A 14,303-nucleotide genomic window follows, 5' to 3' on the forward strand; every position below is an offset into this window, starting at 1 on the left:
AGCCGCCAGCCTACCGGCCAGGGCGGCCACATCACGGCCCGCGCGGCGGTACACGCCGCTCACCGCGGCCGCTACGTCGTGGTCCAGCCGCGCCTGGCTCTCAGCCAGCCGGAGCTGCAGCAGCGAACGCGAGGGGGCGGGCGCCGGGGCCTCCTCCTCTCCCCAGGCCTCCCCGGCAGTCTCCCGCTGCACCACGAGCGGAGGCAGATCCCTCGGCGCGGCCTTCGGCTCCGGCTCCGAGTCCGAGTCGGTCTCCGCGGCCTCCCCGACCACCCGCAGTCCCGTGGGGCGGCCGCGCGTCGGGCCCGAGAGGACCAGGTACAGCTCCTCCTCCTCCGACGAGGACACAGAGAGCTCCGAGTCCGTCTCGGCCGCCTCCCCCGGCACCACCGTCTCAGGCCTCCGCAGCGGCCTCCGCCGACGACTCTGGGACGCCATGGCGCGAGCTAGGGAGAAGACGCGCGAAGGGATGATATGAGAGGCGGGCGCCCTGCCGTGGTTAAAAGGCGCAAGTTCTGGATTCTCAGCCCCTCCACTGACTACCTTAGCAATCTGGGGCCATCTGCTTCCCCTGCCTGGGCCTCAGTTTCCTTTTCTGCATCATCATCCCTGATGACGATGATGATGGGGGCTACTGGACCCCAGCCTCCTCAGTGTACTGATGGGAAAACTGAGGACCACCAGCTCGATCAAGGCTGAGGCACGAGTACCCGGAGTCCCAAACTAAGCTCTTTCCGATTTTGCCTCCTAGCAGAGGCCACACCCTCTTCCAAGCCTGTGTCAGATTCGGAAGCACACGGGCTCCTGAGCCGTTCAGGTACAAGTGCCTGGGTCACAGAAAGGGTAACAGCCCAACTGGACTCTGGCAAGGGTGCACTAAGGGCGGGGTAGGGAGCGCTATCACCGAAGACCGTACCGAGTCACCGGAGCGCCCAGCCTGCGGGATCCGCTACCTAGCCGAAGTGCGGAGTCTTTACCGAGAAAGGAGAAGGCGGCAGCCCCAACCAATAGGGGAGCAGGTTGGGCGGGTGTTGGCGGCCAATCACCTGGGCCGCTCGCCTACCAACCAGGAAGCAAGCCCTCAGGACCAGCTTTGAAGGGTGTGTGTGAAGAGCCACGTGAATATGGGCACGGCCAATAGGAAAGCTGTTGGGCTGGCGCTTCCGGGTTGTGCTGCGAGGCGTGTAGACAGACGGGGACTCTTAAATGACGAGAAGTCACGTGTAACAAGCGACTCGGCCAATGGAAATGCTCGAGGACCCGGAAACGGGGAAGAAGCAGAGGAAAGGGCGGAGATGCTTGTCACGTGCGGCCAATATAGACAAAGCAGGCCCTCCCCCTAGTCTCCCAAGTTCAGGCGCGCACCACAAGAGCCCAGAAAAGGAAGGCGGGGCTAGCCCGAAACACCAATGGAAGCGAGAGTGGGCGGGCTCGCGCTTAGGTGCAGGAGGCGGAGCTTGCCCAGCCGGGCCAATGAGGACACGAGGCGGTGGACGGTTGTTAGGCAGGGAAGGTCGGCGCATGGCTGACGCGGCACTGTTCGAGTTTCTGCACACGGAAATGGTAGCGGAGCTGTGGGCGCAAGATCCGGACCCCGGCCCCGGGGTGAGCGCCGGGCCCCGGGGGGAAGGAGGCACGGGCCGCGGCGGGAAGGCCGGGTCGAGGCCCCGGGAGGAGCAGAGGGCGCGGCAGCGGCCCGGGTCGGACCCCCGCCCCGCCCCTGCCTCGCTGGGCGACATCAGGCGCCAGCTTCCGCCTCTGCAAAGCGGGGTCGCAGCAGGGCCGGCCTCGAGGGTCTCAGCTAGAACTGAGCGAGACAGTTCGGGGTCAGGCTCTTAGCTCAAAGCCTGGCACAGAGTAAGCGGGTAGCAATTACGGTAATTACGATTACTGGGTATATGTTGAGAAGTTGTATATTGAGCCTGGGTTGAATCCCGCCTGCATCACTCATACTGGGTGTGAGAGCTAGTGATTCGACCTCTGTGTGCCTCAGTTTCCTCCCTTGTAAAATGAGATCATAACAGCACCTAAGACTCCGAGCGAGACATTTATTCATTCAGCAAACTTACTGAGCGCCTACTGTATTCAGGGCACTGTTTCCCTGTCTTCGTGAAGCTTACGTTTTAGTAGGGGAGTCAAAACAAACAATAAATAAAAATAGAATGTGCCACCAGCTAGTGAGTAGTTTTATAAAGACAACTTCAGCCGAGTCGGGGAAAGAAGAGAGGTGGAGTGGTGGATGGTGGAGGAAAGCCTTTTGAGGAAGAGAAGGGAGGAAGCAAGCCCCGAGGATAAGTGGAGGGAAGAGCATTCCAGGAAGGGGGAAGCCTTCTGCGAAGCCCTGCGGAAGGAGCGTGCTTGGCATCTTGGAAGTTGGCCCTTGTGAAAAATAAATGCTCAGACTTCAAAGCACTTAGTACGATGTCTAGCACCTAATCAGGCCTCAAAACACGGAGCTCTTGTTTTAAAGTCTGTTACCAAGAAGAAAGGGTGACGGAGAGAGTAGGTGCTTAATAAGTGGGGCTGTGCTCACTTTTTTCATTATTATTCTTTCTATGATCATCATCGTCAATATGCAAGACATTTTTATTGGTCTGTGTTTTCGTCCCAATCCAGGAGGACAAAGGTGTTGCTTGTTATCATCTCAACATAGTTTTTTCAAGTTCATTCATTCAACAGACTGTCACTAAAACCTGCAAGGTGCCAAGCCTTACTGTAGGCTCTGGGGATTATTCAGCGAACCATGCCAAAACCCTTGCCCTCCTGGAGCTTAAGTTATAGTGGGGTAGGCGGGCAAATCAGATAAATGAGTATATATTGTACCTTGGGAAAATGCTATGAGAACGTTAGCACGTGGGAGAGGGAGTGTGCACTGGCCTGTGTTTTGGGGAGGGGGCTGCAGTGTCTCAGCACCCCATCCATCCTGGCTTTCAAACCAGAAACCCGGGAGTCCCTGACATCTGCCTTTCCTCCCTCACCTCCAGCCATCAGCCAGGCCCTTCCTGTTGTGCCGTCCAAATATGGTTCCCATCTGGCCCCTCCCTGCTTTAGTCTGGCTTCCCTCCTCTCTGCCTTGTACCAGCGTCCTCCCTCATCTTCCAGCTCATTTCACCTGTCACATCGTCACTGCCATGACACCTATTAATCCTTCAGATCTTGGCTCAAATGTCCCCTCCTCGGGGAAGCCCTCCCTGAGCCCCCAGTGGAAGTGGGGTATCCTTGTATCACAATAAGTATGTATGTGAATTATGTATCCATATGATCCTTCGATTCACAGCCTCTCCTCTGCCAGGCTGCCTGCTGTGTGGTGTGGATGGGGACCGGGTCTGTGTTGATCACCCCATAGTAGGTCCTCAGCATGGATTTGTTGAAGTGAGTGCAGCCCCTGTGCCATGGAGGGTGTGGGCGGGGACTGGCATTCACTTAGTATCGTGGCCAATAATAGCACCCATCATGTGACCTGGTGGGCTTCACATTCCTGATTTCATTTGATCCACCTAACAACCCACAAAGGTCCGCACGATCCTCCCCACTTTGCAGATGAGGAAACAGAGGCTTTTATAGATGGAGTCTTCACTGTCAAGTGGCAGAGTCAGGAGTGTAACTGGGCCTCCCACTTCCAAAGCCTGTGCTATAAACTCTCTCCTGTCTTTCTCAGTGTCTTCTCTGACACTCTGGGAGGATTTTAATGGATTCCTGTGGCCAAGGAAGTAGGGGGGACAGGCGGTTACTCAGCTTTGCTCAGCACAGGGCTTTTAGAGCACGAACGCGCCTGTGACCCTTGGGCGTGGCTCTCTGCCCAGCTGCCTCTGCAGTTCTGACGCTGGGGTCCCACACCAGAGATTCTGGTGGAGCTGGGCCAGAAGGTGGCCCGGGCGTCAGGCCTCAGAGCTTCTGGGTGGTTCCTGTGTGCAGCCAGGGGAAGGACTGCCGTCTCCCCACATTCTTTCAAGCTGGGGAGCCCCGTTTCTTAGCACGTCATGGGCAGCTGCCCTGTTTTCGCGCAGTCGTTTCTCTTTTGCTCCCGGCCCCTCCCCTCTCTGCTCCTTCTCTTTGGTCCAGCAAGTGTCCTGTCTGAACGCCACGCAGGCCTTCTGTTTCTTGGGTACTTATCATGTCTCCAGCACAGGATTTTATCTGATTCGGTCCTCAGAACAGCACTCTGAGGTTGACGTCATCATCCCATTTTACAGGGAAGGGACTGAGGCACCAGAGAAGGAGGGCTTCTCCGACGCTGCACAGCCAGGATCAAAGGCAAAATCAGGACTCGGGCATCCGTGCCAGAGCTTGTCTGTGGCATTAGGCCTGCCCCGCCCACCTGCCCCAGAACCCTTTGAGGAAAGCGATGGTGGCTGGTTCATCTCTGTCCCCGCAGCACAGGCGCCCAGGAGCCACAGTCATTGTTTAGGGCTTTTTGATCTCCATGTCCTGCTTGGTTATTTGTGGCTGTTGAATGGATTCTCCTGAACGGTTACAGGTTGAATGGAAGACTGGCCGGAGGAACTGGGAGGTCGAAGGGCCTTTGTTATCAAAGAGGGAAAAGTTCCAGGAGTCAGAGGAAGAGGCTGTGGTTTGTCCACCTCAGGAGCTTTGAAGATATGTGGGCAAAGGAGTGAACCCCTGTGTGTGTGTAATGAGCTGTCATCCACTGGCCGCTGGCCCGGGAACGGCCCTGCTGGGCAGGCCCTGGTCCACCGAGGCCCAGTGAGTGCCCAGGCCAGCCCCTTCTCTCAGGAGGGCCTGTGGTGGATGTAGCAGCCATCAGATACAGTCCTGTCCTCAGGCAAGAGCCTGGAAAACCAACCAGTTCCTGGCACAGTGGATAGCAGGGGGCAGAGCCCTGGAGCGGGCGCAGTGCATCCGAGGCCACAGAGCCAGCAGTGGGGTCTCCATGCGGGAACTGGGGCTCTGTCCTGAGGGCGGTGGGGGCCATAGAAGGTTTAAACTGAGGTGTGCCAGGCTCAGATTTACTTTTCCGGAAGTCCTCCCTGGCCACGTGGATGAGACTGGATGGAGATTGGGTGGGGAAGGGTGCTGCTGCAGGAGCCCGAACAGCGGTGAGGGGTAGACGGAAGGCAGGTGGAGGGGGGGCTGGGTGAGCTCGGAGAGTGTCAGGGGAGAAGGTGGGATTTGGGGTTGTCTGGGCGACAGGGTGGGAGGTGTGCTCTCACCCTGTCACTCACCTGGTCACACAGCATAGTTCTCTTGGGTCTTCTGGGGCCATTCACCTTGGGGAAGCCGGAAATCTCCCTTCTCCCTGTGCTTTTTTTAAATATATATAAACTTATTTATTTTTGGCTGCGTTGGGTCTTCGTTGCTGCACACGGGCTTTCTCTAGTTGCGGTGAGCAGGGGCTACTCTTCGTTGCAGGGTGCAGGCTTCTCATTGCGGTGGCTTCTCTTGTTGCGGAGCACGGGCTCTAGGCGCGCGGGCTTCAGTAGTTGTGGCACGTGGGCTCAGTAGTTGTGGCGCACGGGCTTAGTTGCTCCGCGGCACGTGGGATCTTCCGGGACCAGGGCTCGAACCTGCGTCCCCTGCATCGGCAGGTGGATTCCTAACCACTGCGCCACCGGGGAAGCCCTCCCTGTGCTTTTCTTAAGGCAGGAACCAGTGCTGCTCCTTCCTGGGATGCCCTGCCCTGGGCCAGCACAGAGTGGCTCCATGGGTGGGGCTCGAACCTCACAAATAACTAATAACTAAGGGGCCAGGCAGGCCAGGCACACAGGCCCCCACCCAGCTCCATCGAGTTTCAGTCCAGGACGGGACCAGGGGGGAGGCAGTTTGGTTTACTTGTTTTCCATTCGTCCTACTCGGAGTTCTGCGGCCCTTTTCGGTCTGGACGCTTGAATCTGCCTTTAGCAGAGCACATGTTCCTCTTACGCTCCTTTCATTATTTCTTCTCCAGCACTGTTCCATCTCTCGCAGTCAGAGGAATCCTAGACTTCCTAGGTCTCTTTCCGCATGTCAACTTTTCTCTCTTTTTTTCCCTACCTCGTGGTTTCCTTTTTTCCTAACCATCTGTGAGGTTTTACCTACCTTCCAGATTTGTCTCTTTTTCAGCTCCCTCATGAACAAACGTTTCTTTTGGCTACCGTTTCATTTCTAAGAACGTTCCCTTGTCCGATTGTCCCTTCCTCCAAGTGCCCGTGCTGCTTCATGGATGCCCCTCGTGCCCACACTGATAAGCCTCCTCTGAGGGGTCCCCCGTTTCTCCCATTATCTCGGTTCCTCTCCATGAGCTGTTGTGTCAACTCGGCTGAGGCAGGCGTGGGGAGCCCAGAAATGCACCGGCTCTGGGCTGGGCTCCAGAGGCTTCCAATGGGATGGGAGTGTCCCGCCTTGCCCTCCCTCCTCAGGAATGACGAACTCGTGTCTGGAGAGCTTTGGTAGGGATTGGGGCTTGAACACCGCTGAGTCCTGGGAGGCGGCTGCCAGAGAGCAGGTGGGGTTCTGCCACCCTCCTCCTCCGCCCTCTCTCCCGAGTCACCCGCTCATCCTCCGCCCTTCCCTCCCCACCGCCTCTCCTCCTCCCTGCTCGCATTATTCCCCCCTCCCCACCACCCCCAGTCTCTGCAGTGCAGCGGATATTTAACTGGCCCCTTTCAAGGGCTGGGGACCATGGAGCCAACAGCAACAGCTGCTGTAGAGCGAGCTGCCGGTCACACCACCCTCCGCCCGCTCACCAGCTTGTCATCCCCTGGGTGCCCGTCATCCCCACTAGGCTTGCTAGGCGAGCTCCCGGAGGCCAGTCAGGAAATGTCTGTGGGACGAACAGGGGAGTCCTGGGGTCTTCCCTGTCCCTCGGGACACAGATGCACTTAGAGCGGAGCCCAGCCAGGCCCCCTCGGGTAGCTCACCTCTAGGAGGGAGGTGACGCAGGGTGGCAGTGATCCAGGTGCTGAGATCCGCCAGCCCACAGAACAGAGCCCCTCCTTCACGGGGCTCTCCTTCCCTTTCCCCATCAGTTCGTCACGCAGGTTGACAGGTGCAGAGGCTGCAGATAACGATGATGGTAGCGCTTCCTGAGCCAGACCCTGAGCGCTTGGCTTGCACTTACTCACTCCCTTAATCCGCATGAGGACCCTGGAAAGGTCCTCATTTTACACGTGAGGAAACTGAGGCACGGGGCAGCTGGTAGGGGTCAGGGACTGATCTGGCCCCGGACCCCGGAACCAGCCACCAGGCACATGTCCCCCTCTCTGCCTCTCATGCCCCAAGCTCAGATCCCGCACATCCTGAGTCTACAAGCCCTCCCCGCAAGGCCGGCCCTCCTGTGCTGGAAGAAACCAGAGAGCGCACGCCAGTGCCACCAGCAGGAAGCTGTGTCCTTCCCCAGGCCCGGTTCTCGCGGGAAGAGCACAGGATAGCGGGACAGGGCCTGCATATCACGTAGCCCAGCAGAGCAGAGGGCCGGCACGCAGGCCGCCTCTGCTCCGACCTCCCTACGCCTGGCGCGTCCCCCCAGCGGGCCTCAGCCCTTGCCACTTCCCTGGCGCAGGGACAGCTGGGGGTGTTGCCCCGGCCGCCCACCCATCTGCCACCTACCTGCAGGAGCCAGACCTGCTCAGGTCCGAAGGACAGCCCCGTGGCTGAGGGTGCCTCTGGGAGGTGTGACCTAACCCCTCTGTGCCTGGTCTCCAGGTGTGAAATACAGCCTACCTTATGGGGTTGTTAAAATTAAACAAGGGGGTCTGTACAGGGCACCCGGCACAGCGTGTGCTTGAGTCCCAGTTCCTCACTTTGCTCGTTCAGCATCTGTTTCTAACGCACCTCCTCCGGTGTGCCCAGCCCCGTGTTGGTCACCACAGGCTGTCCTGGTATTTCTGATGCCCCCAGTCTGGGCCAGCCTCCCTCGCCTGCTCAGCTCTCTCCAGGTCACACAGATCAAAAACACACACAGGTCAGCTCTCCTCCAGCCTCGCCGTCCACACTCCTGGGCACGTGGACAGATACCAGGTGCAGCCCTCCTGCCACCCCTGTCCCCGTGCCTCAGCCCCTCCACCGTGAGACCCTGGCCTGCCCTCCAGGAGGCCGCTTTGCCACCACTGCCTTCACCGGGCACCCGAGGGAACATTTCCCTCCCCTGTGCCCCTGTGCGTCCCTCCCAGGATTCTCAGCTAATATGTTAAGGCCTAATGATCACAGCTGACTTTTCACCCCCCTGCTAGCCAGAGGCCAGGGCCCATGCCTTGTGGCCCCCTTACTCGCCACATGAGCCCCAGGGCAGGTCGCCTTGAGTTTCTGGGGTAACGGGAGTGCTACTCCACAGGGTGTTGTAAGGACAGACACTGAAAGCGCACATAAGAAGTGATGGGTGTTATCAGGAAAGACTTGACCGGCAGGGTGAAGCTGAGCCTGGGGAAAACTCCCGTTTTTCCTGGAATGAAGGGGAGCGGGTTCTGAGGACTGATGGGGTTTCTGGAGGCGTGTGAGGAGGTGAAGGGGCAAAGCCAGCCTGTCCTGCCAACCTGTGCAGCAAGGCCCTTCCCTCTGGGCCTCCTCGCCCTGCGCGGGCAGGGACGGGCAAGTCCCCTCGCAGCCCCCACACCCAGCGGCTCCCGGCTCCCTCAGGTGACCGAGGGCCCCTGCGCCTCTCTTCCCTGGCCTTCTAGGGACAGAAGATGAGCCTGTCGGTCCTGGAGGGCATGGGCTTCCGCGTGGGCCAGGCCCTGGGCGAGAGGTGAGAGGTGGGCAGGAGCTGAGGTGGGGTCCCTTCCTAGGCACAGACGGGCGGGGAGGGTACCTTGCTCCACACAGGAACCCAGCCTGGTCTCCTCCCTCTTCCTCATCTCGGGGCTCCCCCCTCCCCTGGCCTGGGCCCCACCCCAGGCTGCCCCGGGAGACGCTAGCCTTCAGGGAGGAGCTGGACGTCCTCAAGTTCCTATGCAAAGACGTGTGGGCGGCCGTGTTCCAAAAGCAGATGGACAGCCTCCGCACCAATCACCAGGTGCGTGCCCACGCCCAGTGCCCAAAAGAGCCGGGGAGGGGACTCCCCCACGCGGGGCGGTTGCGGCAGGCCCAGCCCGGCCACGGGGACCTGCCCAAGCTGGGAGGCAGGCACGGGCCCCCTCGGGGCCTCTGTGTCATCCTCCAGGGGAAGCCAGGAGGCTGCCGTGGGGCGTGGCAGCTGTTTCCCGCCTCCCCGCAGGCCTCCCAGGACGGGCCCCAGAGCCGGCAGAAGGCCCCTTGCGGCGGGCGGCACCTCGCCTCGGCCTGGTGCTTCTGGTCCGGACATGGTCCTAGTTCCCATGAGGAGCCCGTGCTGTGCCGGGGCCCGGCGGGCCGCTCCACGGGCCTGGGCTGCAGCTTCTCACCACCACCCTGGAGGGTCACGCACCCAGCGGGGCAGGACGCCAGGCCCGGGGCCGAAGGCCCGTGGGTCCTCGTGCAGCTCTGAAGGACGGGCCCGTGACCGACCACCACGGTTTTGAGGGAAGGGTCCTTCTAGACCTCAGCCCAGCGGGGCTGGGCCCTGGGTCCTTGCTTCCCCTCCCCCCTAACAAAGGTACAGGTGCCACCCCAGCCCCCATGGGCCCCTCCTCTGTCCCCAGGGGACCTACGTCCTGCAGGACCACAGCTTCCCCCTTCTCATCCGGATGGCCTCGGGTCTGCAGTACCTGGAGGAAGCGCCCAAGGTACGGGGGCGGTGCTGGGACTCCAGCCCCAGGCAGGCCCCTCCCCGAGCCCAGGACCCCGGGAGAGGGAGGGGCCCAGCGTGGCCCCCCTGGTCCTGGGTGTTGGCCTTCCCCCTCTGCCCACAGTGACCTGTGTCCCCCGCCCCCAGTTCCTGGCCTTCACCTGCGGCCTCCTACGGGGCACCCTCAGCACCCTGGGCATCAAGAGCCTGGTCACCGCCTCCGTGGCAGCCCTGCCCGCCTGTGAGTTGGGGTGAGGGGCTCCCGTCCGAGTGAGGCAGGGGTCCCCCTGCTCCAGGGGGGCCGAGGAGGTGGGGCCGGGCCACCCCAGCCCCATTTCACAGATGGGGAGCCTTGGGCCCCGACAGTTTAAGTCACATGCCCAGGCCACACAGCTGGTGTAGCACATCCATGCCCCTGCCCCTGGATGTCCCCCGCGGCCTGCTTCCCCTGGGGCATGCCAGCCTGGAGGAGACAGCCCTTGACGATGACCTGGTCTAGTGGTTTCGAACACTCTTCCCAGTGCGGGAACCCAGGTGGACATAATGGAAGTCACCCGGGTTGGTGCTGGGCTGAGGGGGCTCCACAGGCAGCCAGGCCCCATAGAACTTGCAGCCGGCGTGATGGGCTGTCCTCCTGACCCCCGGGTCCCTGCTGGCCCACAGTGCCCTCCATCAGACAGGCCGAGGCCCCACCCTTACCTGGGGGCAGCCTGCAGCCAACCCTCTAGTCCCCTTCCCTCCAGGTGTCTTCCCCTCTGCCAGTCCCCAGGCCCACTCATCACGGGGGACCTGGGAGGATCTGAGCAATACAAGCCCCAGAAGCCCGTGCCAGCCCCTTCCCCAGTAACCGACACGCTTGGCCTTCACGCCCCCCGTCACCCACACAGCCCTGGGATGCAGGCCAGGTGGGCAGGGAGCAACACCACCCTAGGCCAGTGAGGAAACCTGAGGCCCAGCTGAGGCCACCCAGGCTGTTAGCGCAGGACAGGGATGAACATCTCTGAGCTACTGGGGTGCTGCCTCTCCCCTCCGGTCCCAGCCTCAGGCTAAAGCCAGCCCTTCTCTTCCAGGTAAGTTCCAGGTGGTGATCCAGAGATCCTGAGGGAGCCCCAGGCCCCACCCCCAGCCGAGCCTCACGCCACCCCATCCCAGGGACCCAGCCGCTGCCCGTGGTGGTGGCTGGTGCTGGGGAGATGGGGTCCCACCGCTTCAGGGCCTCACAAGCGCTCAACAAATGGGTGTCATAGGGAGGTGGGGGTGTCCCGGGGGCAAGGTGGACCCCGCCCCAGTCGGGGCTGGTGTGGAGGGAGCCCACATCGGACACGTCCCTCCACATGGCAGGTGCTCAATAAAGGTTCTGTACGTGGGACCAGATTCCAAGTGGAAGGTGGGGGGTCACGCAGGGTGCTGGGGGCAGGGTCATCTGCAAAGGGGCTGTTTGCGTCACAGGTCCTGCGGGAGAAGCAGGCTACCCTGTGTGGCTCCCCATCCCACATTTCCTCCTCTCCTGGGCCCCCTCCTCCTCAGCCTCAGCCCTGGAGCTTGCCACCTCCTGCCCTGCACACCTGGCAGGGGAGGGTGGCCCCTGGCGCTGGCACCCTTGCCAGTGTCAAGTCTGGGGCCGCTCTCTTCCCAGCGGGGCCCACAGAATGGACCTCTCCCTAGGAGCAGGGCCAAGGGCCCCCAGGGTGCTGGCAGGGGTGGGCTGGGCTGGGGCTGCCAGGACCAAGGATGGATGCAGGTGAGGTGGGCCAGACACCCTCGGCTCCCCCAAAACACACACACACACACACGAATACACAGTTCATGTGCCTGGCGGATGCGAGTCATACCAAGAAAAGAACAATGGCCAGGCTGACCAGTCCCTGGGCAGCTCGGCCTCCATGCCTGCACCCCACCCCCTGCCGCCACCTCCAATGTTTACATTCATGGCATCCGAGGGCATCACCCGTCGGGACTCTGCCAGGCTCTGCCACTTGCTGCCTGATGTGGGTAAGTGCCCCCACCTCAGACCTACACACCGAGGCTGCGACAGACCCGAACGGGAGGAGGAGGGGTCTCCTCAGTGGGTGGGGCCCCTCTGCAGACACCCCATCCAGCCCCTCCCCAGCGCACACAGCTGAGCACCGCGGGTCCCTGGCCTGCCTCCGTGCATTTGCACATGCCATTCCCTGCCTGGCCCACTCCCCAAACTCCTGCTCCCTCTCCGGTGTCCAGCAGCCACCAGCCTCAGCTGCCCACCACACCCCTCGGAGCAGCTGCTCACTCGCCCGGCGCCTGCAGCCCTGGGGGGGCTCCTAGACGGCCTTGTCCTGCCCTGCCGCCGTGTTTACTTGTTTACCTCCCGCCGCGCTTCCCCGCGGGTCCCTCTGGGTCCCTCAGCCGGGTGCTGGCACTGTCCAGCACAGAGCCTGCAGATGTTTCCCAAATGAATCGCAGTCATTCAGCTAAACTGTGTGCGCACGGACAGGCGGGGGATCGGCCCAGCCCTGCCCTCAAGAAGCTCCGGGCTGTCCTGGAGGATCCCCCCCGGACTCACCGCACCCCCACTCAGACACACCAGCCTGGCCTCCCTGATGGGGCAGGGGTGCTGGGAGCGGGGCAGAGTCCTAAAGTGGCAGAGGACACGGAGGAGGAAGTTGCTTGAAAGCCTGGTGAGGGGAGAGAGAAGTAGCCCAGGGGAGGGAAGGGGCACAGCTGGGCTACAGGGGGCAGTGTCTGGTCACTGGGCACAGCTCTGTGGTTGCCTCCCCCATCTCCCGGGGGAACGAACCTCTGTTCGACCCATCACGCCAGCAGCAGCCACAGGGAGACAGGACCCTGGAGAGCAGAGGGCCACCCCCCCACACGCTGTGTCTAAGGCACCTCCTGCCCAGCCATCCCCACCCCCAACCCCGCTCTCACCTCTCGAAGAACATCCACAAGGCGCCTCCACCTACCCAGCACAAACCACTGCCTGCAAAGCCTGGCTCTGCCTCCCTAAGACCCGGGGCAAGGGACTCCCCAGTCCAGGCCTCCGTTTCCTCACCTGTAAAGGGGGCATCACCCCCGCCCCACTGGAGCGTGGCAACGAGGAAAGAGGTTACTGGAGATAAAAAAGCATGTTGGGACTTCCCTGGAGGTCCAGTGGTTAGGACTCCGCCCGTTCGCTGCTGAGGCTGGGTTTAATCCCTGGTTGGGGAACTAAGATCCCGCAATCCGCGTGTTGGAGTCAAAAAAAGAGAAGCATGTACGCTGAGCACGGCTCCTGGTGAGCCTGGAACGCGCGTGTCGTCGTCATTTTATGTGAAGCATCTGGAGCAGCTGGCAGATGGGCCAGTCGGCGCCACTGTTGCTGAGCACCAGGCTCTGGGCTCAGGGGACTCCTCCTGACAACCACGAGAGGCAGGCACGGACGCCGGCCTGCTCAGCCATGAGGAAGCCGAGGCTCAGAGAGGTGAAGTCACCTGCCCAAGCTCACACGGCTGGGCCCTGGAGGAGCTGGCACCTGAACCCGGGGCTGCATCTTCTCTGGGCCTGGACTCCAAATCCATATCCTAGCTTCCTTCCCTCCCACAGCATAAGTACCCAGGCCAGCAGACCCTCTGGCGGGTCCCGCCCTGGGTAGCAGCGTGGCCTGCCATCTCCATCCCTTACTGGGGTACCGCGGTGGGGTGGGGGGCGGCGGCAGTCCCCAGTCCTTGAGAGCTGAGCGCACGGGACAGGGACTGGGCAGGCTTGCTGGGAAAGGGCGGGGACAAGGTGGGCAAACCGGTCGGGCCACTGGGCTCCTGGCTCCCAGCTCCCAGGCCTCTCACCAGTCTGGCCTGCGCTGACGCTGCCAGACGGTGGGGCTGGCACAGCGGCTCGGCTGGCGGCAGCGGCGGGGCAGGGAGCTGGGGCCGCGAGGCTGCCATCAGGTATGGGGGACCCCAGGCCGGGGGGATGAGGTGGGCAGGGGCCACGCGCCAGGCCCCCAACCCTCACCAACTCCAGCTCTCACCCCCGTTTCCTCTGCCCCTCGGGTTCTCCCGTGCCTGTCTCTAAACAACCTCCTTCCCTCGCTTCCGCTCCTCACATTTTAAACCCAGTGCCCCCCCACCTCATCCCCAGTTTGCTCAGCCTCTCCCCAGACTGGACCACGCCGACTTCATTTGCTCCCCTAGAGTCCCCCTCCCTCCAACCCCTCATTAGGTCCCAAATGTCTCAGCCCTGACATTTCAGCCGCTCGCCTGCTCGGTGGCTCACTGCTCCCCGCCTCTCACCGCACTGGTTTCAAGTCCCTTCAAAGGGTGCCAGCCTCCACCACCCACAGCGCACCCGCCAAGTACCTAGCTGCCCCCTAATCTTACTCAGCCATCCCCTGGCTCCCAGCCCACGTCGGCTCAGCACCCGCACTGTCCCAGCCTCTTGGAAACTCCCAGCAGCTCCCGAACACCCAGGCCTTGGAAATCTCACCCACCCCAAACTACCCCCCAACACCCGCCAAGCGTTCTCATCCTCGCGCGCCTGGCTGTCCTGTCCCTCCATCCTGACCTCTCCCTGTTACTCTGAAGAGCACCCCCATGCCACCTGGGTAGCCCAGGACCCCAACATCAGGGACGAGGTCTCATCTATCGCAGGTCTCGGGGCCGTCCGGCGGGTGGGTTCTTGCTGCTGGCGCCCGAGGGGGCTGGGTACTGAACCC

At 61.7% G+C, this 14,303-nt stretch overlaps 2 protein-coding genes across 2 annotated transcripts in view; one reads left to right on the forward strand and one right to left on the reverse strand.

The window, feature by feature from the left end:
* The window catches only part of BLOC1S3 (biogenesis of lysosomal organelles complex 1 subunit 3), a 2,260-nt gene extending 1,083 nt beyond the window's left edge, over window positions 1-1,177 (reverse strand). The window contains exons 1-2 of the mRNA XM_024768272.1: window positions 917-1,177; window positions 4-446 (exon numbers count right to left, since the gene is read on the reverse strand). Of these exons, the coding sequence (XP_024624040.1) occupies window positions 4-438 (435 nt within the window). The 5' untranslated portion in view covers window positions 439-446; window positions 917-1,177. The remainder of the gene's footprint in view (window positions 1-3; window positions 447-916) is intronic.
* A 65-nt stretch (window positions 1,178-1,242) lies between these two features.
* Window positions 1,243-11,006, forward strand: TRAPPC6A (trafficking protein particle complex subunit 6A). Its single transcript, XM_024768472.1, has 6 exons — window positions 1,243-1,605; window positions 8,613-8,680; window positions 8,830-8,947; window positions 9,552-9,635; window positions 9,785-9,878; window positions 10,708-11,006. The coding sequence occupies exons 1-6, from the start codon at window positions 1,243-1,245 to the stop codon at window positions 10,737-10,739; spliced, it is 759 nt and encodes a 252-aa protein (XP_024624240.1). The 3' UTR covers window positions 10,740-11,006.
* The last annotated feature ends 3,297 nt before the right edge of the window (window positions 11,007-14,303 follow it).

This window comes from Neophocaena asiaeorientalis, unplaced genomic scaffold (genome assembly GCF_003031525.2).
Source record: "Neophocaena asiaeorientalis asiaeorientalis breed wild unplaced genomic scaffold, Neophocaena_asiaeorientalis_V1.1 scaffold629, whole genome shotgun sequence".
Lineage (NCBI taxonomy): Eukaryota > Metazoa > Chordata > Mammalia > Artiodactyla > Phocoenidae > Neophocaena > Neophocaena asiaeorientalis.

What these genes read in the sequence shown, in the direction of transcription:
- TRAPPC6A (XM_024768472.1), top strand. Translation starts at nt 1,243, where the DNA reads ATGGAAATGCTCGAGGACCCGGAAACGGGGAAGAAGCAGAGGAAAGGG. An exon ending in GCCTCCGCACCAATCACCAG is followed by an intron (nt 8,948 to 9,551) that starts GTGCGTGCCCAC and finishes CTCTGTCCCCAG; the next exon opens with GGGACCTACGTCCTGCAGGA. An exon ending in CGTGGCAGCCCTGCCCGCCT is followed by an intron (nt 9,879 to 10,707) that starts GTGAGTTGGGGT and finishes CTTCTCTTCCAG; the next exon opens with GTAAGTTCCAGGTGGTGATC.